At 37.1% G+C, this 27,357-nt stretch overlaps 1 protein-coding gene across 5 annotated transcripts in view; it reads right to left on the bottom strand.

Moving 5' to 3' along the window:
• Nucleotides 1-6,089: 6,089 nt before the first annotated feature.
• Nucleotides 6,090-27,357, bottom strand: part of MARCH1 (membrane associated ring-CH-type finger 1) — a 232,450-nt gene continuing 211,182 nt past the window's right edge. For all 5 annotated transcript variants that reach the window (XM_027883937.1, XM_027883936.1, XM_027883939.1 and 2 more), the window contains 2 exons: nucleotides 12,218-12,365; nucleotides 6,090-10,258 (listed from right to left, as the gene is read on the bottom strand). In XM_027883937.1, coding sequence (XP_027739738.1) covers nucleotides 9,957-10,258; nucleotides 12,218-12,365 — 450 coding nt within the window. In that variant the 3' untranslated portion in view covers nucleotides 6,090-9,956. The remainder of the gene's footprint in view (nucleotides 10,259-12,217; nucleotides 12,366-27,357) is intronic.

Here is a 27,357-nt window from a genome sequence, read left to right as displayed (position 1 = left end):
ACATCTCTGTTAAGGTGTGCATTTTAAAATTATGTTGCTCAGGTCTTTTTAGCAGGCTTGCTTTATGAAGCAACTTTTTAGATGCCTTTAAATGTGTCTTTCAGGGAAGTTGTTGGCAGATTGTCATTATAAAAACTGTAAGATGAGTAAAAAAAGAGGAAAAAAGGGCAAGTGCAAAACTAATTTCACAGCAGGCATTAAGTAGGACATCTCAGTGTGTACTGGATTGGGCTCAGAAGTCACAGTTCAGTTGTACTCTCTGTGCACACAGTAGTAATCACAGCTCAGATACCTGTAATTATGTGGAAATAATTATTCCTGGTGGATAATCTTTCTAGTACTTGATCCCAAGTACACTTCTGTATGCTAAACAATCAAGTTTTTGTCATGGTAAATAGTTACGTGGGTTTCCTAGATTTCATTTACAGATACCAATCCAGGCGTGTATTTCCATAGCTGCAGCAGGAGTTACTGATGAGTGTTAAGTTTGCTAACATGTATATTAAGTTTTTTCCTCTTTACAAAAAGGGCTTGTGCTATCCTTTCAAGTTTTACGAAACCAGTCTGCTTTGGTTATATAGAGAATTAATTTGGTTATATATATAGCATTAACCATTGTCCTCCTTAAATTCAAGAAGAAACATGAATAAATTTAACAGACCTGAAGCATGTGCTAGTGATCTAATGCACCTTCAGGTGGACTGCAAGTCTTAAACCTGGATAGAGGTCTTGTCCTCTGACACCAGCCATAGCTCTAGGCTGTCACATCATTGCTTTGTGTCTGTATTTTAGAAGTAAGTGTGCTGAAGTTAAAGGCAGGCCTTTGCTATTTTTATAGCTTTGTTAACTGAACTATGTTGTGGAATTTATCTTGTTTGATTTGTAAAACCTGAGGTGTTAAACTCTGGTGGAAGCTGAGCCAAGGTAATTGGTTTGAACTAAAGTGGTGTATGTGGTTTGTTCAGTGCTTTGACAGATTTTGCCTTTCAGAAGTTAATCTTAAATTTTTGCTTGTATAGAAAGTCTGATGTGATGTGCTTTGAAATGGCAAGTAAAAACACTGCAGAAAAAAATCACTTTTCCTTGTCAGCGTGTAAAATACAGAAGGAAAATGAACAGTAAGGTAACTAGAAGGTGTCACAGCAATTACAGTATATTAGGTTGACATCCTGGTGAATGCTTCAAAAACACTGTCATGCAAAGTTATGAAGAATTAGATGTTCTATATTCCTTGAAACAATCCAGTAATAAGACATTACAAGAAGAAGTTATTACTTGTGTGGTAATGTGGTAGTCAAGTGTTTGAAATGATCTCTTTTTTAACATTTGTCTTTCAGACTACAAGTAAATAGCACAAGTCCTGTGAGGAGAGGCTGAGGGAGCTGAGGTTGTTTAGCCTGGAGAAGAGAAGGCTCAGGGGAGACCTCATCACTCTCTACAACTCCCTGAAAGCAGGTTTTAGCCAGTTTGGTCTCTTCTCCCGGGCAATCAGCAGTAGGACAAGAGGGCACGGGCTTAAACTGTGCCAGGCGAGGTTTAGGTTGAATATTAGGAAGAAATTTTTTACAGAGAGAGTAATCAGGCATTGGAATGGGTTGCCCAGGGAAGTGGCATTCTACATCCCTGGAGGTATTTAAGGTGAGCCTGGATGTAGCACTTACTGCCATAGTCTAGTAACCACAGCAGTGTTGGATCAAGGGTTGGACTTGATGGTCTCAAAGGTCTTTTCCAACCTGGTTGATTCTATGATTCTATACATGTTTACAGTTTAGATTTAATTGAGTTTGTGGATTTTCTCCACTGAAGTCTATGTATTCACTGCTTGTTTAGCTGGGTTTTAAACTGTCTGGTTGACCTACTGCACAAGTAATGAAAAAAGAACAGTTTCTGCATGTGAACTTTTTCCACTGAATTACCAGAAAAAATCATATGTATTATGATACTCATGTATTCGTAATTGAATTGAAAATAACCTAGGCATAAACTGATGGTGTGCAAGACCAATTTACCAGACAGGTTGTTGCAGAATACTAATGCAGCAGTGGCAACAACAACAGCAAGTATTTCTTTAATTTTAATTTCTGTGCTGAGAGTTTATTGTCCTGAGAGGCCTGGAGTGGAGGGGATGTAGAGAGAGCGTTTAACCTCCTGCGTTACTGAGATGAGCTAATGGAATCTCTTCTATCAATTTCACAATTCAGTCATGCCTGTGCTTTTAAGTCAGCTCTTAGGGTTTTGTATGTTGATGAATTTCTTCCCTACGGTGGGAAAAAGATGAATGCTCTCAGGAGTTCTGAATTGTTATTCTCCTTTTTTTCAAATCTAGAAAACAGATGCTGGTATCAGTGGGAATGGGAAGTATTTATGTGATGTTCTCTGTTCTTACAAGCTTGCTGTAGGGAATACTTTGGAATTCTGTTCATTTATAGCAAAGATTTACAGGTTTTAATGTTAAGTCCTCTGTTATAATTTTCTGTTATTCATAGGTCCTTTTTCTGGTTAGAGATTAATTTTAGGGAAGATTTTTTTCTTCTAACTCGTCAGATATTGCTTCACAATATGTCCCTGTGGTTTTTTTTTTTTTTTTTAGTTTTTAACTGCAAAGTTATAGTAGTTAAAATTCAGGTTTCTTTAATTATCAGGGCTCATATTAAATATACAACATTTCAAACAAAAAAGTAATATTTTACATGTACAGCCACTTTTATATAAGAAATTTGGGATTTTTTAATGTGCTTTCCAGTTCATTGCCCTGTACCTCTCAATGTTCATACTAAGATACACTTTTACTCCAACCAGCCTTGGAAAGCTGAGACTTCTCTAAGGAACTGGCTGAATTACATTCAAACCTTCAGTAGCAGCTGAGTTGTTAGTTGTGCTCTGGTTCTGGAACATATCTGTTGACGGTCTCATCTGGAAAGAATCAGCTGAATCAAAGTCCAGTAGAAATATGATTGGGGTTTTTTTTCACATAGACAAAGCAAATGTCCACTAAAAAAACCAAAACACAAACCCAAAAAAACCCAGAAAACACTGTCCTTCTCAAGGCTGGTTGTATACAGTAGAGTGATTCATTTATAATTCTTTAGTACTGGAAAAAATTGTAACCAAATTTATGGAACTGTTCATTACAGCATCTGCTCCGCAAGTTTTTTCTGAAGGGATGAGACTTCGAACATTTGGGATGTGGAGAAACAAACATACAGTGAGGAACTTACCCTCAGTATTGTATTTTTCCTTTTTTCTTTTACTTAAGTATGTGTTGATCCTTGTGGAACTCTACTACGGGCAATGGGATGCAACAAGTCAGATATACAATGTATATGAAACACTTTCTGAGCCATTTGTAAGTAATTCAGGGGATATACTTGTAGAGTCTCATACGGGGTTTTTGTCTGTCTTTCAATGCAATAAGGTATTTACTCATCTCTGTGGTGATGCTACCACATGTGAGGATAGAGTATGGACGTGTATATTTGAGTTTAACTTTTTTTAAAACTGGAGTTTGCTAGACGCCTTGCAGATAGGAAAGGGTAGTAAAAAAACCCCTTTTTTTCTCATCAGGAAAAGTTTTCAGCTTCAGGAATCCTCCAGGTTTAGTTTTCTAGTAAAGGGCAAAAAAATGCCCACACTACAGAGTTATCTCAAATTGAATTGTTCAGTCAGCCTTGGCATGAGACAATGAATACATCATCTTTCTATCTTCTAGCTCTTTCAAGAGTAAAAATTCATTATAATTGATTTTCAGACTTTCTTCCCCAAAAGAAGTGAGTTTCATGAAGGTAATGAGGCTTTGCTAATGAGGTGTAATCAAGTTTCCTAAGCCTTAACTGGTTGGTTTTAAATACTGCTCAGTTTTGTTAAAAGGAAGGGTTTAATATGTAACTAGTTACCTGTTCTAAATGAAAAAATCAAACTTTTTACTTACTAGACCAAAATACCAGCACTACTTTAAAAACTGAAGTGTTTTCTAAATCAATACCGAAAGGTGGAAACATCCTACTAATGTCAGCTCATATTCAAGTTCACTTATAATCAGCCAATACAGTACCATGGTGATTTGAAAACAGATAAAATGATGATTCCCATTGCTAAGAAATGAAGTGCTCAAAAAATCTTACCCATACTTATAATGAAACTCTATTCTTTTTCCCCAGCTCTCAAAATTTGCTAGAAAACCTAAAGTGGCACTTCAAGATTCACTAAAGCTTTTGCCTGAACCTCTAGACTGATTTGTTCTTTTGACTGTGTCTTCGGGGCTTCTGTAAGTAGTCTTTCTTCTGAGAGCCATTAAGACTTGGTAGGTTTGTTGTTCTTTTCTGAGCTTAATATAACCCATCTAAATATTGCTACTTTGCTTTTCATTCTGTGCTGTTTGTGAACTGTGATTAAATTTTATAGATCATGTTGTTCCCAGGCATATGTATACATAGATGTAATGATCCATGTTTCATTATAGATGTGTTTCCTCAAATTAATTAGTAATTTACTTAACACACTTAAAAATTACTGTGACCTGTTTCTTCAGTTTTTATTTCGAATAGCGCTCATTATTGTATTTTCATATATATTGCCTTTTATGTGTTTAAAACAAAAAAAAAAGGGGGGGATGGAAGTTCTGTGATTCAGTGAGCATCAGTTTTAAGTGTTTGCAAGTGATAGAAGGGCAAGTTTGTCCCCAGGCCCACACTCTCCAGCAGACTGGAATCATTCTGTTCTCATTCAAGGTTATTTTCTGAGCTCTGTTTCACAGACAGTGAAGATGTGGTACACCAGTTGAAGTACTTTTGGCAAGTTCTTTGTTAACTTAACAATTTCTTTGACTTTTGGGAGAGCTCATGCAAAACAGCCTCAATATTTTATTGGCTGGCATTTGTTGGGATGAGGGGTGTGTGTGGTTTGGTGTAACTACCACATAGCATGTTTCCTTGCTAATGTGTTTACAGACATCAGGCTAAACAGAAATGTGGTTTGTATTCTAATGATACCTACCCTTCATCAAGCCATTGATGCAAAGCAAAAAGGCATAGGGCCCTATACCTCTGCTCTCTTACTTCTGAACCCAAATTTGGCTCCACTTTTCCATATTCTAATAAATGGAAGTTAATATATCTTTATTACTAGAATTTCTTTGTTTGTACTGTTTCTTCTCTATTATATTTTGTAGGGATTTGTGAATTACTTACACAGTGAGCTGGTTAGGGCAGCTTTAACAAAATGAACAAGCAGTTGGCCTTGGATGCAGGGAATGTAATCTGTTAAAACACTTCTGTGTTTTGAACATATATTCTTACCAGTCATCAGCCATATGATGACTTATTGCAGCTAGAATTTTGATGTATCAAAGCAGCCTACTCTCTCCCCAGATGACTATCCAGGAGAAAGATACGGAATAGGTGGATACAGCCCTCTGTAGAAAACTAAATTTGCACCTTGGTTGGAACACTCTGTATTTTTCAAGGTAGGATACTTCCTTTGGTATAACACCTGACAAAGTACACAGGCTTTTTTATAATGCAAATTTGTAATATTTTTTCTTTAAAAAAAGAAGTCTTAAAGGTTTTTGGAAAAGGAGAAAATCTCACCATGTAGAAGTCTAAAATGATAAAAGAGATCCATTCTGACACTCTGAGGTGGGATTAGCTTCAAAGTACTTTAAGTCCAGCCCATCTTTAAAGTTTCTAGTGCTGGACATTCCAAAACCACTATAACCAGCAGTTCATTCCAAAACACTGCTTTCCTTAGGAAGCTGTCTTCCTCTTACCTGCCTGGAGTTGAAACCCAGTACTAGTTGTCCATTATGCTATGGATGTAAACCCATTTGCTTTCTGGGAGTTCTTTGTAGAGTTGATGCCTGCAAGTTAAGCAACCATACTTCTTTTCAAGTGTTTTTGTACCATGAGGTATTTTCCAGAGCATTCTGCCAAGTCGTGGCACCCAAAACTAGCCCCTGGTAGTTAGAGAGGTTTATCAGTATGAAGCGTGCAGCTGAGTATGTTGCTCACCTCTCCTGCAAGAGTGTGGTCTTACCAATTCATGTTCAGCATGTGATGCTTTATATAACAAAGTGACAAGGGTAGAATAGTACAGTAATTCGAGTCATTTGTTTAATACAAATACATTTTTTTCACAACAATAAGCAGATACATTACTTTTGTTTCCCTTGCCTTCTGTCTTTCAGTACACATTCACCCACAAAAACATACACTTTTTCTTTTGCAAAAGAGAGGGAGTTAAACAAGTAACACAAACTTGTAATTCCAAATATACAGAGTAAAATATTTTCATCATAGAGTTTCATTGCATTATTAGAAATTATAAACTGCCCTGGTGATGGGGAATTACTAATTTTTCTACACAACAAAAATAAACACTGCCTTCAGAGAGGACAGTGTGTGAATGGCACAGTTGGACTAGTTGAGAATCTTTGTAATGCTAATGATAGTCAAAAGTGGTATGTTTATGCCAGTTTGAAATAAACTTTTTAATGCTTGTAACTTAGGAACAGAAATGTGCATGTTCAGAGGTTAGGAGTATCTTGTTTAAACTTCCAGATCTGACCTGACACCTGATTATTTCTGTCTACCTTCATTAAAACTTCATTTAAACAAGAATGCAGATTAAGCTCTACTTGGTAATGGCAGCTCAGAGCAAGGTTCTGCCCTTGTGGGTTTAGCCAGGCCAGATTCCACTGTCAGCTTATTTGCTTGAGGTGTACTGTGGCTACACAAGCAGTTTGATACGGTTCTTTATTTGAGATGGCATCTTAATTAAAATGTCTGGCTCTTAAAATCTTCAGTATACTTTTTGTTTGTTTGTTTATTGAGTTTGTTGTTTTTTTTTTTAGAACAGAATCCCATGGTTATTAAATTAATACAGAAAATTGTACTTTGTGTGGGAATGAAAAACTGCTGGTTGATAAGCATCTGTCTAGTGTCTGTATTTGTGCACTTTCCTTATTAATGTAGAGCTGAATCCAAGGCATGGTGGTATGAAGAGCTCGTTGCGCTCTTGAAGAGGTTGTACCCTGCTTCAGAAACAAATTCCAATCCTCCATGAAATCCCTGAAAGCTCTAGAATGTGCAGTGCATATAAGAAGAGAAGGGGATGCACGAGCTAATACTGTAATACTTTAAAGACTGCTTCAAGCCTGCTGATGACTTGGCTCATTGTCCATCTCAGCGCAGTGTCCCATTTTGCTCTTTTTCTGCTGTCCACAATAAATATTTCAAAGGGAGATGAGGAATTTCAACTCAAGTCTTCCTCCACTCTTTTATTTATTTAACTGTAAGTTTAGTTGCAGATACGGTTGGATGCCAAAACAGTGTTTAGAAGGGGACGGCATTAGTATAAAATTTTGCACATTGTTTGTTCTGTTGGTGACTCTTCAGTGTATTTTAAAAAATGTACAATAATTTTGTTGGATGCTGCCATTCTGCTTTTGAAAGCCTCAGGTGTTTTCTTCTTTGACTTAAATTTTATACTTGTTCAAGTAAAAAACCCTAATGTGAATTTAAACTGACATAATAGGGATAAAGTACTTACAATAGGGTCATGATGCTACAGCAGGTCAAAGAACAAGCTGCCTAAAGGTGCAGGGTTACTGTTAGATATAGTAATAATAGTAAGAAACTATAATTATTACAGAAAGCTCTTAATTATCCTTCATAATAATGTTCCTTGTCAGTAAATTTTGCTGTGATTCATCAGGTTTATTGTAAACATCCTTCCACACATTCAAATGCAGTTAGTTAGTAATTCTAAGTGTCTAACTTCAGATATCATGAGATTTACCTTTCAGCAAGTAGCTTTTACACTTTTTGAAAACCATGACATTTAAACATGTGCAGTTATGAGGCATTTGCTGGTACTGTCGTCATTCTCTGAAGACCTTCTGAAGTCTTCTCCACAATTTTAAATGGAGAAATGGTTTGCTTTCTCTTGTGTCATTTCAAAGGAGAAACTACTACAGTTGTTGATCTGCAGTTGTATAATTCTGAAGTTATTTTATATAAAAACTGTGTGCCATTACATAAAAAAATTTAAACATTAATCCAACTCACCTGGAGTAACTTACAGCAAATACTGACATCTGTTTAGGATCCATTCAAGCACCAAGATTTTATGTCCTGTCTAGCCAGATGGTGATCACTCAGTTACAGCCAAATTACATGAGCAATTGCAATATGAAAAAAATAATGATCTGATTAAAGACACATTTCTTGCTAATACTGCTACTTCCAGTATTCCCTGAGCCTTAAGCCAGTAAACATTCACAAAGGAATACTTAGTATAAAAACTCCAGTACATCTTAGGCCCAGCATGCTGGATATTTGCAAGAACGAGATCATTCTGCTTTCTCATTGTAAATACTTGAGTGTATGAAGCGAAAATTTACCATTAGAAACTTCAAGCCTTGTGTAGAACTGTAGTTTACTTGTAATTGTGGCAGATACCACCCGTTAAAAGAACCTGTGTTCGTATCCTCTTTACTCTGGTTCTTTATCTGCTTGTTTGCTTTTCCTCCTTTACCTAAATACAAGATAAAAAAACCCCAAAACTTTTACCTTTTTTTTTTTAAATATACATTATGTTCAGGCCCCAGACTTGTCCACACCAGCACATAACTACTCCAAGTCCATACTTGCACTTGTGTCCTGATGGTAAACACCATCACAGCTATGCAAAGTGAATCACAAAATTGGTTCTTTATATATAATTCACCCTGTTGGACAGAGTATTATATCTACATTCATTTATCTATTGCACCTTTTAATGCTATTCACACTTCATTTTTATATGACAATGCTCAAAACACGAAGTTAACAACTGAACTGTTGAACCTCTAACACCTCAAGTTTACCTGTACAGAAGGAAACCATTGATTCGTTTTTTCAGCCAGGAAGATAAAAAATAACTTTTCAGAAAAAAAGAGATAAAAACTAATGTTTTCTTAAGATAGGTAGGTATGTTCTCTTACATCTACCTTTCTGTATCGTGAATCTTAAAGAATAAAACCAAAAATGGCTTCCGTCTTCACTGTGTGTCATCCTTTTTCAGACCTTTGATAATAGTCAATTTGCTTTTGTGTAATTGTGCAGTAAACTGCTTTTTTTTAATTTACAATTCTGCCTCAGTACTTTGCATATAGAATTTATGTCTGATTTACTCTTCTTAGTGAAATAAACAGCAGAACTGCTCTTTTAAATGCGTATCTACATGTTATCTCCTCCCTGTACTTACTTTGCTGACAGCTGTATTTAAAAATATACCTGTAAGCTTATGGAGACATGAGTTGATACTGACTGGAATTGCTTACTTTTCAAAAATGCAGGCACAGTTAAAATACCCTTAGTTGACACAGCTGCCCAAGCATTCAGGCTCCGCTACAGTCACATGAATGTGCGTTACTGTGTGAAGCTCAGAGAGTGAGTGCTGTGATAGAGCTCTCTATACTTGGATTTGTTAATGCATATGATTGGATCGGTACTCTTACATTTGAAAAGATAAATAGCAAATACAACTTTTGGTGGTAAACAGATGAAAGGTTTTGGTTCTCTGTAAACAAAGTTATTATATCAGGTCTGTTTCTACTTTCCCATCCATCCCAGTTTGGAAAAAAAAAAAAAAAAAACCTCTTGTCGCATTGGTTTGGCATTATCTGTTAAACCTGTTCTCTATTGCACTTTCTACACTTCCACTTTCACTACACTTGCTGACTAGTTGCGAAACTACTTCACGGACGGGCACATTCCATACAGTAACAAGTTGCTTTGCTGGATCCATTTTCCTTGTAGGGTTTTGGTTTTCATATGGTTTTTGTTTGTTTGTTTGTTTTTGTTGTTTGTTGTTTTTTTAACTGAAAAAAAGCAAAGTCACTTCTACTTTCTTGTAGCATTTGTAGCGTAGAAAACACTACACCTTACTCTGCAAAGAAGAAACAATGCTGTCTTTTGTCAAACTGGCATGACCTCAGATGTCATTCCTTCCGCTGCTGGCTGAGAGTTTGTACCTGTCTGTGCTACTGGCACCACCACCGCATCCTTGATGTCCGAGCTCTGAGTGCACGAAGAATTTTTCTCCTCCAGTTTTTTGACGGTGTCTGGGCAGTTCTGAACAAAGATCACTCTGTTGTAGGCTTTCAACCTGCGCCACAGCTGCACGTAAACCTTACACTGCACATACATGAAGACCAGGCCCCCCGTGAATCCAATGGCCACTACAACGAGTTTTGTCCAAAACGGCCATTCAAGGACACCTGTGAGTTAGAAAGTTTATGTTTATTACCACCATTACACATGGAATATCAAGCTCTGAATTTCAGTCAAATATATTGAAACCACTTGCTAAGAATTCCCAGGTATGTACACACTATTGGGGCAGTTATGGCTTGAGTAGAAAACAGAAGGGGCTTCCGATTCCATAGGCCAGCCAAGAAACTGCCTCCCACTTCTGACTTCACCACAGTTTGATCAAACTGGAAATACAAGACCACTTTTACAAAGTAAGCATAATGCTCAATATAGCAATTAAGAGATTTGCATTATATATTTCTATAAGGAGGGAAAAAAACCCCAAGCCTTTAAATAATTTGAGATACTTAAAACAGGATTTTTAAACTTACAGAATATTAACAAACACTGCTAGTATTATTCTGGGCTTTTGGTTTTTCTTCTCAAATTATGTTTATAAAGTGGTTTTTTTCCAGTCTTCACTGTCTTTTTCTCAGCAGTTCCCATTTACAGAGAGAAAATGGAGAAGAAAGCAATCTACTTACATGTCTCTTCCTTCTCCCCCCAAATACGTTTGCTTTTGTAAAAGTACTCCCCTGTGACAAGCAAATTTTGGGACAAGAGAGTTCTCGTTGCAAACACTTATTTTTGCACATTTTAAGTAGCTCCAAGGCATGTCTTTTTCTATTTTTTAGTGTAAAAAATCAGCCATTACATTTGGCAAACACTGAATTCTATACAAATCATAAATACTTTTTGAGCCTACCAAGCATAATTAATGTGATTCTTTTGCATTGAGTATAACAACAAAAATTCATGTTAGCTGTTTTGTTATGAAAATTCAGCTAATCCACAGAAATAGCTTCCCCCTTGTAATAAGCAGGGTGATGTACTCGTAAATAAAAGGTCAAAGCCATTCCTAGTACTGTCCTCGGGGCCAGGTTTTTTGAGATAAAAAACAGGGTTACCCATTTCAAAAGAATGCAAAGCAAGACTTTGTAGTATATATTCATCTGTGACTTACTGAGCCTTGTTGCTTGTTTTCCTCTCATATGCAAGTAAGGCAAGCATCAAGAGTATCATCAAATATTTATCTAACTAGCAAGGCACAAAGCTCCACCTGTTTTGTTTTCCATGTTAACTTCAGAATATAGAACAAAGATAGAGACCTTTGTTCCCGTACTGTGCCTAAAGTCAGTTCAGATCAAAACTGAAAAGCTTTTTATCATCATGATCACATTTAAGACTAAATTTAAGACTAAATAGATTTGAAATGGAAAACAGTAGTTCAGTTCATGATATATTTTCCACATATGCTAAATATGGCCCAGAAAGAAACCTACTTACATTAAACATGCATTCTGCTACATGTGTCCAGTTGAGTTTTCAGGATCTCCACAGATAGATGGAGACTCCATGACCTCTCTGTTCCACTGTTTAACCATCCTCACAATGCACAGAACTGGAACATGGACATTCACAGTGAAATTCTATTTGAAAGGATGCAGGAATGGCTTTCCATGCTACTTCTTAAGTTCCCCATAACACAAGTGGAACATGGTCTCTTGGAAGTTCGTATTAGGAAGCTTGTTAATGAAAAGGCTCTGTCGTGTTTTACTTGCTACCAAGGTTCAAGTGAGTAATATAAATAAATCGCTTTTTTAATGACCTGAACTTGCACCGAGCTGTTTGAACTGACTCATCTCTTTGCCTGAGCTTTAGAAATACCTACATAATAGGAGATTAACCTAGCAAGAACCAGCAGGCTAGTTAAGCTGTTGTAATGATTACAGAGAGTTCTCCCTGCAGGGGCATAACATAAGCTTTTAATGCTGATGCATTCAGAACTTCTGCATTAAAGCATTTGATGTAGCCATTTGTCTGTGAGCTGTTATTTAAGAATAGAGTGTGACTGGTTACACAGCTGCCTTTCAAAGCCAGCCACTGCATTATCAACCACACCAAAGAAGGTAAAAGATACTTACCATTATCATTGCCTTGTTTAATTTCTTCAGCGGTTCTATCAATTAAAACATATAATGACCAAACAACACAGGTAATTGCAATTACGTGGAACGTGACTGAACACACTATTTTCCTCCTCTCACTTGTTGTCATCTGTAGTTTCTCCCACTGAAAGAATAATAGTAATAAAAAAGGAGTTAAAAAACCCAGACCTTTAAAGTTTTGCAGTAAACTGATTAGACCATTCTGGCTCTTTCTGCCAAAACCCCAAGCAGTAATAAAATTAACAAATCCTTTTATTTTGGTAATACACATTACAGGACTATGTGCATTGTCACTGTAAAATTCACAATCATCTCATTTTCACAGATTCAGAGGAATGAATAGTTCTATTCCTGTCTGCTTATGAATGACATATAAAGTAATTTCATTGCAGTACAGCCATAAATGCTAATAAACAGGCAAAAAGATGAATATTTATTTTAAATTTGCGCTTCTGGTGATGAGAGAAGAAAAAGCCCAAACATTAGTTTGTAGTAATTATTAAAATTTGAGGAATGCAGTTATGTAACATCTTCCCATAAAATAAAAGTACAGGAAATGCACCGCATTGAGGATTAAATTCAATAAACTTGAAAAGGTGATTATGTGGAAATGATCATACATGATAGCACTCAAATAGCCTTAGGAACCCAAGGAGGATCTTCCAGGCATGTTTCTGAATTATAGTACTAAATCCTAGCTTAGATTAAGGCTATTTTAAGATGAAAAAGGCTATTTCCTGCATTTGAACAGTGCAACTCTTGAGGCAATTTTTCCTAATCTTGTGAGGACATAATTTATTTTTTTTTTTAGCACTTCTTCAAAACAAAATCCTTCTCTACTGAAACGTTCGCCTTTGAGAACAGATGAAAGAATACGGCACTTAACAGCAAAACGTCCCAGTTCCCATGAATAATCTCGGAGTCGGGCACTGGCACCTGAGGAAGGGAACCAACACAAAGCATGAGACATGAGTGCCACCTCCCTGCGGCCCTGGGAACACCAGACAGAGCTGAGCTCGGATCAGTGCCCAGCCTTAGCGGCTTCAGGCTGGGACAGAAACCCTGGCCACTGCAGAGCACTGGGGTGGCACACATGTACTTTGAAGGCACGAGTTTGGCTTTGTTTTCCTTGTTTAGGTTTTTGCATTGTTTTGGTTTTTGTCGGATGTTTTCTTCGTTTGTTTGTTTTTAAATGTTGTTTCTGGGGGAAAATCAAATTTCCCTAAATTCTTTATCACTAGAGTTAGAGATGCCATCTAAGCTACATGGTTAGCCTTTCACCTGGGCTAATATGGCCATTCTATCCAGAATACTTTTTGCTGTCAGGTTATGTTTTGAAGGAGCACAACTGCAGTAAAGCTGAGGGGGGTCAATGCCATGTCACCACGAGGAATAACTCTCAGAAATACTTCTTCCTGCTTCTGGTCTTAGAGCAGGACATACCAGGACAAACAAATTTTGGTTTTTAATGGCAGTTAAAGCTTGCTTGTGTCTGAGCTGTTGCCTCAAAACACAGGCTCTAGAACCTTGCTCAGCCCTTGCCAAAATTTAATGGATAACAGAATATTTTGAGTTGGAAGGGACCTTTTGAATTTTGAGTTGGAAGGGACCTCTGAGCATCCCAGAGCAGGATGCAGCACTGCAGGTGGGGTCTCATGAGAACAGACTAGAGGGGCAGAATCACCTCTGCTGACCTGGTGATCATACTTTATGAACACAAGGCTTAAATAACTGCTTAGGAAAATGGAAGTATTTCCTAAGTAATATACAAAGAGTCAGAGCTATCAGTTTATTTATCAGCTGAGACCTCATTTCAATTTCTGATACATGACTTCGGAGTGAAAACTTGCTGGGTTTTGTAAGTCTGAAAAAATGGGAGAACTAATTTTTTTTTTTTTTTTAAGTAATAAAACCCCAACACTTTATATTCATTGCAGTTCATGTAGGTAATATTCAGTGACAAGCCAGAAAGTCTTAAGGCATTATTATCACAGTCTTATATTATTACAGTCACGGGGTTATACAGCATTTGACCTGGAGACTTTCATCCTTCCTGCAGTGAAATTTCAATGTGAGTCTTGCTAAAGACTTTCTTTCCAAAGAAAGAGTTGTCTTTGTCCAGATAAAGGGTTTTACCTTAGCCCCTCACTTACCTGTGGATGCTTTGTAAAAGATCAACATTGAATATAAAGAAGAATGAATTATTCTTAAACAGAATTTTTCTGTCATTTCAACTGTGATGCTACACTTTTTGGTCTACTGGAGAAAAGATTCTGTGCAAAATTTTCATTATCAATTATATGTACAGTCTCATTATAGCCATTTTATGCTCTAACAAACTTAAAAGCCTCAAAGTGTTGACCTGAATGCCCAGTCAAAGACAATTGCTGGTCCTGTGAGTCTAAATGTAAACATTTTGTAGGTGGAAAAAAACCAGACAAAACCACATGACCAACAAGCAGGATAAGTAAGTAAAGGAACAAGCTCGCAAACTTCAACTGAGATTTACAAGAAAGTATATGAGGAGAGGGAGCTAGCAGAAAATGGCTAAAGCAGGCCTTTTTGCTAACATCCCATGATCAAATCTAGCCAGAAAGCAAGCCAAGGCCTACTGGACTCTGCTTCCTCTAACTGGCCCCTTTTCTTCTCCCACAAGACGCCTTCCCTGCCTGCCTGGATATTCTATCCACACACGCATTACCACCCCAGAAATAAGCTGGCTGGCAGAGACTGGGAGAGGCCACCATAGTGGTTATGGAACTGGAAGATGCTGCAGAGTACCTTGTACTCCCAGTTTGGGACACAAGAAAGAAAAAAGGTCCAAGGAGAGATTCTGTGTCATACGGGAGCATTTAACAGCTCTTAGTGTGTCTCAAAGCCATGCTTCTGTTTTGTCCTGCCCTAGCTACACTCCCACTACAGTTGTGATGAGCTGAACTCAGAAGGTGAAATTCAATTAAACTTTATGTTGTACTCCTGGTGATCCCAGTGGTAGCTGACATAACTTTCCTGTCTTACTCACATATTTTAGATTGGCTGAACAGAGAATACTGTGTGACTGCTGTCACTCTCTACTAAATGAGTGATGTTAGTAGATGATCCAGCAATTTATGTTGTCTTGGAGCAGGAAAGTGCAGTTCACTATTTTAGGATTTTTTCAATAGCCTCATATAGAAAATTTTTACAGTCCAGGACTTGATACAGCCTGAAGTTGCGTGGGGAAGTTTGGCAGGTGCTACCTTTCCTGTCACACAATGCTTTAATGTCTCCTTAACCACTGATAAATTCATCCCTGCTGTGTTTAGAAGCTTATGCAGTTCCCGTGGCTTTCCACATTCATGATAACAAGGTAATAATAAATTACATCATGTTTTGTTATCTTCATCAGTGGTCTAGGAAAAAATACAACCATCAGGTTGATGACACTGTAACATGCTATGCAGAGAATATCAGATGCCACCAAGAACAGAAAAATAACAGAAAAGTAAGTAAACAGATGCAATTTTTTTTTTTTTTTTTTGGAAACTTACATGTTAGTACTCCTAAGGTGCTCTAGAGACTGTGAGAAGAGAAAGAAATGGAAGACTAACAGCCAGAGATGACATTTATAATGATTTGCAAATTACTGAATCACTAAATTGATAGACAAACTCTGGTTTTTGCACAACCCTCTATGAAGCACCCCTTCACTACTGTGCCTCCACTTATCACCACCCACAGATCCGTTAATCCTGGCAGAAATACAAACATGGACTGGAAATCATCTCAGAACGTCTAACAACAGTCAAAAGACTTGTAACACAAGTCACCAAACAAATCCAAAGTGTAACAATGTGTATCCCCAGCAGAAAGTTTGGAATATCCCCACAGCCCCGTTTTTGTTTTCCGGGTAAGCTTTCCGAACGTGACATCTGCGCTGTGCTCTGCAAACCACTGGAGGGTGGTAGTACACTGTCTGCCTGCCTCAGAGCTTCCTACCAAGAACCCAGAATGAACTGACAAAGGAAAGAAGCTGAATTGTAAATGTGATCAGAAACACTCCTCCCACCCCAGCTACTACTTACAGCTATTTCTAAAACACGGTGTGCACCTCAGTCTGAATTCCTACGCTTTACTGCCTGAGGAGTTTGGAATAATCTTGAAAGTGGCAGCTGTAAAACTGTACCTTGTTCTTGGTTTCTACCTTGGGTTTTTCTTTTGTTTCTTAAATATTATCTCACTCAGAAACTTCATACTGATTTCATAACCCATTCTTGTAATTACAAAATGTAGTCATGAGTCTTGTGGGGAAATAAAAAAAAAAATTAATTACATACAGGGAACTTCTAAATAATTTGTAGCCAGCCACTTCCCTTTCCTGTAACATAGTTAAAGAAAATCCCTGATATTTATTTTAAAGGACAACAATTTGCCTCCTTCCATGTCTCTTCTAATAAAAGCTTGATTAACCAATACGCAACAAATAAATATGGATATTTTTTAGTATCTTCTGAAAACATTTCCTATGAGTATGGGTATGCTGCTTCATATCCTAGATTCCAACACAGCCTCTCTTGACAGCAACAAATTTGCAATTTTAATTCCCTTCCATACATCAAGCTTTCTGCAAAGTGGTTTCATGATGGCCCAATGCAGAACCGAAAGTTTCACACTGCTCACACAAAAGCTTCACACTCCTCACACAAAAGCTGTTCCCACACCTCACAAAGGCACTCTGCAAACTCTGCTGCTTGGGTTTCTTTTCCCCACTTCCACATTGTAGATTTATTGCCTGCCTGCCGCCATACACCACTCTGTGTCCACGCGTTGCCTCCTGCTGCTGGTTATCTTCTGTGACACTGGCCACAGAATTTTGTCTAGACAAGATTTCGTGAAGCAACTGCAGAACCACTGCGGGTTTGCAGATTCACACCTCAACAACTGAAGGTCCCTCTCTCTCCTGCAGGGGCTTAGAACTGAGGATGCCAAATATTCAAGGTGAAGTTAATGGGCTGCTTTGCAACGTGCTATGCATGGTTGGACTTTGAACTCCTGGGTATGTTCAGAAATCCTGTTTTTAAAAATTGTATGTTAGGAGGTCTGACAGGGGAATCTGGTGTAGGTATGACATTGCTAATATTAAATATTTTTCCTGTTCTGACATTTTTCTCCTTATCCATCATTTAGCAAAAAAATGACAATGTATGTAATGTAAACAACACCCACAGCTCGAAGGACTTCCTTCTGCTCTCACCTAGAGCTAAAGTAATCATGCAGCGTTTTCTGTATTCTTTCAACAATCTAAAGAAATACTTTGAACCAACCTTTATCTTGAAGTAATTACTCCTGCAAAATAAAGGCTAAAATTATTAACCAGAGACTGTGTAGAGCCCCTCTGCACACAGACTAAAAACTCACACAAAAAGATCTTTCTTATCTGAAACCAGACCCAAAGAATCCAGACAGCACCTTTGAAAAAGAACTGGAGCAGTGTATGCTGAAGTGAGCTGAGCAGTGAAAATATGTCAATAGTCTGAACATATAGCTCAGAGTTATTTATCTTAGGGAGGGTGTTTTCTGGTCACTTGTTGCAGTACTAATGGGCTCAGGCTCCACAGTAAGCTGCTCACTGCTATCAACCTACCAGCTGGAGGAAAGCAGCTGCCATGGTAGTTTTGTAGGAATGAAATTTGTGCAGTGGGTGGAAGAGGAAGAAATAATAGTAATAAAGGACAACAGGGCTCGGCACATGTTGGGAGAAAAAACAGCCTTGTGCAGATCTGAAGTACTCATAAGAGATGAGAATTCAAACGGTGTTATTTGAATAAAGACATTCTGGGCCACTGCCATCTAAACAACATGTGGTTACAGCCTGTACCCGAGGCACTGCATTTTAAGGAAGGTCAAGGCATGCCTTACCACATCCTGCTATGAGACGAGAAGTGCCCCTCAGACAGTCCAACAGAATGTGCCAGGTCTCATGGTTGACAAGAGAAGAGTTTGGGCTATGAAAACACCTCTGCTGCATTCTTTTTCCCAAACACATCCCAGAGCACATTCAGAGAGGAGTAACTGAGCAGGTTTACAGAAAATTGAGAAAACATATTTGTCACTGCCTTTTGTCAAAAGATAGGTCCCAGAGACGAAACTCTTGTAAGAATCAAGAATAGAAGTTCATAATTAGACCCCTGCTACATTTACCACTGAACAAGGAAATAAAATAAATTTTAAAAATCCCATGTCATGTGGTGCATAATATGGTCCTATCTATGCACAACCTTACCTTGATCTGGTTAGCTTATTAGATGAGCTAGTACAAATCATCCTCTGGCTAACCTGTCCAGAGTTTACCTAAAAACTGTTTCTGTCCCTAGGAGACACTAAACAAAGCTGGCTGGAATTCAAATGGATGTCTGTGATGTATTTAAAATGCTTATTAAAAATTTCAAATGGAACCAGAAATGGATGCATTTCTAAAGTCACACAATTTAATTCACTTTTATGTGCAATATGCATACCGAAAACAATAAAAAAAATACATAATGAAAAATCTCACTTTGATAAACATTTTAAGATTATCATCTGCAAAGAACTAATTATTCAGTTTTATCAAAATCAAGACTGCACACTATTTTTTTAAAGTGACAGGTAAAACCAATGGACTTAAGTGATATAATCAGTATGAACTCTTCACAAACATACAGTTTTTAGCTGTATATGACATCAATTAGCAAACCCTGAAAAGTGTAAAATCGAAGTTGAGAAATAAAAAAGTATAAAAATTTAGTAATTTAAGAATCTAATTTCTAAAATGAAGTAGCTGTTTTTGCAATATGAAGTAATATTGAGAACACTTGTTATTTACCAGCTAAAAGAACTTCAGTACTTGCATCCTAATCATCCCAACAGAGAGTAAACAACAAAAAAATTGCTATGCTTTGGAAATATAGGAATAGCCAGCTCTTACGTCCCTCTCATCCAGTGCTCTGTCTTGGACAGAGGCCAACACCAGATGCTTCAGAGAGACATGCAAGAAACCCCATGGCAAATAGTTATAGCATAAAGTCTCCATATTGGGCATCTCTTTCTAGCTCCCATCAGCTAGAAATTGTTTTACATCAGTATATAGAATGCAGAAGTACTCAACACAGTGTTTATTTTCCAAACATCCTCTTTGAATACTGAAAAAACATTACCCAACTTTTTTTTTTCAATAGAGTCTTCAGTACTACCATGAACTTCTCTTTTTAAATTGCTTTTTCTTCGCTTGCCTTGTGAGATATTTAAGAAAAAGATTATTATCTTCTAGCACAGTAAGCTTCAGCTACCTTATCTAAAAAGATAATCTTAAGAGATAAACTTCAGGCAAAACATTAAACCACTGATCAGGACTGAACTATCACCAGAATGCAAAACTATGGGGAATGTCTGGTTCTAAGAAAAGAGGCTCACATCTAGACCTCTAACAAGATTTACTTCAGGCATATGCCTTTATTATTCAAAACTCAAAAAACAAGCGACATGTGGACAACCCATAAAGAAACCAGGAAAAACAGGGCAGAATCGACGTCTCCACTAACTTTTATCACAGTCAAGAAAAGAAACAGATGCTACTGTTGTCAGCTCTCCCTACAGTATTTCTACCATCATTCTCTCAAAAGCATCTAGTTTGTCACTTTTATTCTCTTTGCAGCTATTTGACACCCGCCTCTATCTACTCTGTGTTTCTGAAAGAGCAACACATCTAATTGAAGGCATGACATTTCCTCCAGTCACTAATTAGCAAATGCCTTTAAATCTCAGTCCAGTTCTCAAACAATAACTTACACACACACATGCACACACAGAGACACACAGACACACACAGAGAAAACCATGAAAAGAAGAATCAGTCAATCAAACTGCCATACGACATGAGCACAGACCATAACTTTGCTGCAAGGGCAGTTATGCTGAGATTTCACTTTCCAACCAAAGCAGGGAGAGGTGCTGCATTTTGCAGAATGTATTCAATAGACAATACAAAAGCAGCCATGACACATGCTTAGTGGTGGATTTGAGATGGATTGTGCCGGGGTCAAAGCAGTCGCAAGTCCTTCCTCCACTACAGTCGCCATAAAAAACCATCCCCCAAGAGTCTGTGCCTGAGTCTGTCTTTGAAAACTAAGTAAGATGGGTTCCCTTTGCACATCTCAGTCTATTTTGTTCTGAAATCATGTGATGGATGTAGCATGAAGACTAGGGTAGCATGGTAGAGATAGGAAAAGGAGAAAAATTAGAGTGCAAGGCGGATATAGCAAGATGCTGGAGCCCAAGATTCCATTACATAGCCTTGTACACCTCTCCATTTCTTTTAGTCCTTCAGTCCTGTCCAACTGAAGTGAAATTTCTCTGAAGATCTGTTGGTTTAGGCACCTAAAATGTAGTCATAATGTATGATCACAGTTTTGTTCAGTCACCTTCTCTCAAGTATTCATCACACTGCTTTATTTCCTTGATGTCAAATTGTCTAGCCTGCTGAGAATCCATCTGAATTGTTACAAAGATGTGGCTTGGTTTAAATATGTTTGTATACCAAAACCCTATTATTTTTAAGTACATTGTTGTTTAAACATACCTAGACATATCTTATTTTTGCAGCTATATATACAGTATATACACATCTGAATTGCATGCAGCAAAGACTGAAAAAAGGAGCTGATGCTCTTAATTGTGGCTTTAGCAAGAATACTGACTTCCCATTGCTGAATAGCTACAGTTACCTTCTCTGTCTTTTAATTTTCCCACAAGAGAGATTCTTTTGATGCAATTAAATAAAAATAAAACAGAGGAAGTTTGTGCTGAGGAAAGCTATAGTGATTAACACAAAACTACAGCCTAGTGCTCTGGTAAAGAGCTGAGGGAAGCTATTAATTCTGAAAAACCTCCAACTAATACCATATGTTGCAATTTTGACACATACAAGTTGGAGCAGATGAATAAAGATCTGAATAATTCCTGGGGAAAAAATTCTTTTATTTTTTTTTCCCAAGTAGTTTTAATGAAATGCTACAGGAATAAAATTAAATTAACAAAAAAATTAAAATATACTGAATAAACTCATAATTATCCCATTTGTACATAATTTAGTTCAATTACTGGAATTTCTAAGAGAACATCACTGTGTTCAAGAGAAGCCATTTTTAGCATGCATTCATTCCACCAACAAGCAAGAATCAGCCTGTGAGCAGATCATTCGCACATCAATAGGTCCCAGGCAAAATAAATTTGAGGCAAATAGCAATTGTAAAATTGTATGTGTTAGTTATGTGACACATAATGATATATATTAATCAGATCATGAATAGCAGCCCCCTCCCATTAGAGCTGGTAAAATTACTAACTTCAATATTAAACAGTAAGAATGGCATTTGCTCAAAACTCCATGAATAAAAATGACTGGTTTAGGTCAATGCTTGAGTTGATTATGCTTTTTAAATTTCATATTACAAGCTATACGTTGTGTGCCAGGGTACCAATCTATTCACATTTTCTTTAGTTGCAAAGCTAATATCAAGAGATTCTCTTAAATAATTTCAGTGCTCCAGCTACCCAGTCCCTCCTTGGTTATAATTATTGATGAGATCAAGCTGTAGAACCAAACACTGAAAGGGCTGAAATAAAAAAATGAAAAGAAGGCCCCCTAGTTTTTAAAAAATCTGAGGTTAATGAACTGCAGGATGGGGTAGGACTCTCTATCTAAAATGGAAATTAAATCTTTTGATGCAAGTTGCATCTGTAAAACAGCTCAGATCAAACTGTTTACTTCAGCCTGAGAAAGCACAGAAGATCTGTACCTCCCAGAGCTCGTGTTCATGGCTCTGTGCAATAGTGGATAACACTACTAATCCCCAGACCTAAACAATCTCCTGAATTCCCTTTGCTTCCGTAAATGCTACAAGCAGAAGTAGCCAATCTGGGTACTAGCAACTAGTAAGAAGAGGACATAGTTTTCCTTTAATTTTCTGGTATAAGATTTTTCATTTGCTTCTTAAAAGAATGCAAGTTAAAGCAATGACTGTAAAAACATCTCATTCCACTTCCAGGAAGGATTTGCTGCATGGGGGATGACCCAGCAAAGTATCATGGTAAGAAGGCTTTTAGCAAGCCTGAGGTTATGTTATGGTTTCAAGGTAAGAGGCATGAGAATTTCTTGTCAGAAGTCCATGGGAAGTGGAACAGCTGTGTGAATAAAGCTGTGTTTTGAATGGCAGAGAAAGACATGTGGAGATGACAAGCTAGCACAAATTTTACCACTGTAAGAAAGCTAAGAACTAGTATTCTTGTTGTGGCACAAAAAGCAAGACAAAATTATTCTGCAAACTACAGCATGCTCTCTATATACAGATAAATTAGCAATAATGTTCTAATACTCTCAAAAATTAAGGATGCAACTGTATTAACAAAGTAGTCCCTTGCATCCCCGAGGCACCACAATCGGACATAAATGCTATAAAATTATTTTTACTTTAAAACCTTTAATATACACATTCTCCCTTGAGCCCAAAGTTATTCTCTATAATGACATGACAGCTGATGAAAAAGTAATAGCTTTGTGCCTTTGTGCATACTGGTAAATTGTCTGATCCTACGTAATGCAAGAAATTATTTGAGGCTACTGATGTTTTGAGACAGTTTATTGGAAGAAAGATAACACCAGAGCAGGTGTAGCTGCACCACAAATCAAAAGGAAATGTAGGATCTTCTTCTATATTAAAGAGTACAAAGTACTGACCAAATTGGGTTGAAAGGGAACTAATCCCAAAGCAAGTCAATGATACCAGACCTATGCAATATTTGCTATCGCTTCTTATCATAAGCCTTATTAAAAAACAGATGAGAAAGGCAGATGGTTCATACTTCACAGCATAGGGCAATAAGAATCAAACAGCAAGCAGTATGGTAATGACTGCTCAGAGTTTGAGGTTTGTTTGTTTGTTTGTGTTTGGTTTTGTTTTGTTTTTCCTGAGAGACTCTGCAGGTCATTTCTGGCTTGTAGAGCCTACTCTGTCAGAAGTAATTTCTAATAATGACCACTTTTGATTTCATAGCAGCATTTCTCTGCAGGCTATATAACTTTTGGCAGTGATCACCATACTCTTAAATAAGGATTGTAAATAGAAATTACCAAGCTACCATTGAACCAAAAATAAAACAACATCCTTAACATATTTTGCTGTCATGAATTTTTCATACATGCTACCAGATTTTATAAAAAGAAGATTTATCCACAAAGCATCCCGTTATAAATTAATTCCTCCAGTCATATTTTTCAATATTTACTTTTTCTGTAGGACTGTGTTGACCACAGAGAAGGGAGCTGAATCTGTCTCTCTCACACATTAGGTAAGAGACCTAACAACTGACTTTAGAGTAGTGCAGGTGACGACTGTTTTGTAAAAAAAGGCACCCTATGAAGTGATAACTCCAATAGAGGGGAGCAGAAGTGATGTATCCCTAGTGATACCTGAAGTCTGGGAGTGAAATGGGACTTAGAGATTCACTTTAGACTTTCCTTTTGCCTATCACAGATCAAAGCAACATTCTGATTTTCTTCTGTTGCTTCCATAGACAGTTCACATTGTTTTTAAGGAGCCTGAAGAATTGCTGAATCTCTGCCTTACAGCTGGCATTACCCACAAGTTGTCTGTTGGTTCAAACCCTACCTTTGAATTGGTTACGTAGCTCCTGCTGATCCAATGATTTCGTAGCAGAGTATCTTTAAACTATTAAATATTTGCTTTTGATCTAGTAGTTAAATCAGCATTACAACAAACAGCTAAAATCTTTCCCAAACTGATTTAATCACTAATCTGACCACAAAGGGGCACTTATATGCTTGAACTGACTTTTACTTTGTAGGGAAATTTGTGCTAACCTGTTCCCTAACTTCTTTCCAGGGCCTCAATACCCTGTTCTGGGCAGTCGTGAAACATGTACCTCCAAGTGGGACTTAAATCTTTGAATCTTGTATGAGAGTTAAAGCTGGCCTGCTTATTTTATCACTCTTGTTTATTTACAAAATAAATTATATCAAGCAGACAGAAAGCATTCTGTCTTCCTCTAATGACATAGCTGGATACACAAGAAGTTCCACAGAGTTCAAGAGTGTAAAACTCTAGAGAGGGACCTTGTATCACATTTTCAGTATATAGGCAAATACAGAATAAAAGAGGAGTAAACATTTAAAAGATATATGTACACATTCAAAATGAATACGATCAAGTTCATTTCATTAACAGCATTTGGGTTTGCTTCTGTTTAATTTAACAGAAACATATCACTCTATTCCAGAAGAATATTCCCAAGCCTCTATTTTTAAAAAGAATGAATTCAGATGCCCTTTTTATCAGAAAGAAAATTAACCTCAACAGGTACATAATGCTTCCCTAAACAAAAAACCTGATTTGGTCTTCCTTAATGACCAAGAGCAACCACATGGTAACAATGTGCAGTATTGCTTATGGCTCATATAAATAAGACATTATTTGTAAAAAATTTCAATAATAAAATTGGGAGAGAAAATACTCATCTCCAATACCACAGAATAATCTGTTGAGATAATGCATCAAAGCAAAACATTTCATCAGATACCAAATGTCTCAAACAGCAGAATTTAAATATGAAAAGCATTTTGAAGTATAGTGAGACACTGTTAAGAAATCTCCATTTGAAGACATTTCTGCATTTTAAGCTCCTTTTGATACTTTAATCCATTTTATACTCCCAGTATTTCCATTCAATTCCTGCTTCTACTACACTTCAAACCAAATTCAAGAGATATGAAATGTAGGTCCTAATTTACCAGGATTGCATCCTTTTAAAGGTTTTCTCCGGGTGAAGCTATTACCTGAGAGAGTTCAGTAAGGAATTCACAAAAGTTTCTGGCCACTAATTCTTTCCACAATAAAATCACTTTATAAATTCTGCATTATGGATTGCAAATGCTGAGAGGTAATGCTACAAATGCAACTGTATTATTTATATCCACAGACAGATGTAACAGAGACCACATGAAATAAACCAGACACACAAAGCAATGCTTAATATTTAATCTCTAAATTTCTATTGAGCCAAGTCATTAACCTACTCACATATATGAAACGCCATGTCTGTTGATCAATGCTTAATAGGATTACTTTAATGCAAAGACTCACTAAAATGATTAAACTAAGTTTTATTTGATGTCTGGTGCTTTCAGAGATTCTCTAATTAAATACCTGTTGCACACAGGTGCAAATCTACTGACATAATAGTGATTATCTTAATTTATGTTAACTTAGTGTGCTCCACATCATCACTTATGGGTGCTAACAGTTGTATGACATGATATTCCAACGTGATTCTGCTATAAAACCTTATACTTTGACAGAAAAATTGTTATAAAATCTTAAGGGTGCATAAAAAGCTGAGGCATAAATAAATTCACTACTGAATCAAATAGTTTATTTTATATTTCAATCATGCTTTTGTGATACTGCAAAAAGCAAAATTATAGATGTCTGTAATTAAGTTTGGTGGTCTGTAATTTTTTCGCTTCAGGAGACCTTCAGAAGTAGGAATGTTAGAAAGGTATTATGACAAAATTCATCATAATGAAACAATGCACAGTCAAGAACCAAACTTTAGGATTTCATATTATGAGTGATGAGAGATTAAAAATAAAAAAATCAGAACCAGTTGAGAGATGAGACCCTTCCACTTGTAGGATGTCACTTCAAATCCAGGTCTGATGGCCATGGAAATGCCATCATCTGGAGCTGGTCAGAAACTTTCAGTTTAGGGGAAATAATTTCCTTTTTTTTTTTTTTTTTTTTAATAAATTTGTTTCTTATGGAATTGAGTAGGTAGTCTTCTCTTGAAACAAAATCTATGGTCTTTTGTTTAGGAAGCATTGAAATGAAACTTGTTTTCAGAATTCCTCAAAGCTGATTAGCAAAATTAATAAATTTTGGTCAACTTGGCCATTTCCACTCAGAATACAACGAAGTTGACAAGAATTGAATTGTTTTCAGACATAACTGCTCATAATGTTGCTGCCATTATGACCAAAGAATACCAGATATTTGGAAATTTTGATTTGCTGCTGCCAGGCCAGACTTAGTGCTGGAGACTGAAGGCTTTCGAGGTCTAGTACAGAGTCAAACCTTTGCAAAACCCAAAGCTTTCAAGCTGGAAATCCTAGAGTCTGTAGTGCTTTTCAGATCCTGCATGAAGGTGATAGGATTGTGGAGAGCTCCGGCGTTAAGGGCTGCCTGTCCCACAGCACTTTGGTCTCTGGTAACCACCCTTTGTGCCAATCTTCTGAAAACACAGCCTACCAGGGAATGCTGCACAGTTGAGGTTCTGGGCTTTGTAAAACCTTGCAAGAAATTTGACAGTGTTTCACTGGAACTTTCTACTTTTGCCAAATATATAGGTTTTGACCCAAAAAGCACTTTCAGTGGTTTTTATAAAAGATGCTTGGGTGAAAAGTTAACAGTCAGTTCTACTCACACGGTAGGTCTCGTGATCATTCTCTCCTCCCTTGCCTTGTCTTTGCTACAGCTGTCAAAATGCTTGGTTTACAAAATAGCTTCTCATAAACTCTGTAGTGTTTCCCAAATCTTTGAACGGCGGTGATGATAGTGCACACACTTAGTAGGGATGGTATGTTTAGTTTAATGTAACACACAAAGGATGTCACAGTTGAAGGCTATAAATGCCAAAGAATAAGTAATTCCAATGTTAAAATTTTTGGAAACCTTGGTTTTGGTTTCTGAAATAGGTGTGACTTATAAGAAAGGATCTATAATTAGATGCTGGGTCCATACTATACAAGACAAATATTTGTTAACACTGCATTTGAAGGGAGGAATGTTGCCAGCATACACTGCCAGACAGATAAACTACATTTGAGCACTGCTTTAAGCAGAAACCAAAATATCCTGCCTGAAAGAAGAGGCTGATCTTTCCTGTATCAGAAATCTAAAACATACCTGAGAACCAATGATAAGCTGAATAAGGTGGCAATCATTCAATTAAGAAATTACAGACTTGCAGGAATTACGACTCTGTGTCTCTCAGTATTCCATTAGTTTCTTTCAAATTAAAAAAAA

The sequence above is a fragment of the Empidonax traillii genome, unplaced genomic scaffold, assembly GCF_003031625.1.
Source record: "Empidonax traillii isolate 1590-97213 ecotype Southwest subspecies unplaced genomic scaffold, ASM303162v1 scaffold137:size1056949, whole genome shotgun sequence".
NCBI classification, from domain to species: Eukaryota; Metazoa; Chordata; class Aves; order Passeriformes; family Tyrannidae; genus Empidonax; species Empidonax traillii.
The sequence above is the reverse complement of the archived record's forward strand: the minus strand, read 5'-3'. Positions and strand labels throughout refer to the sequence as shown.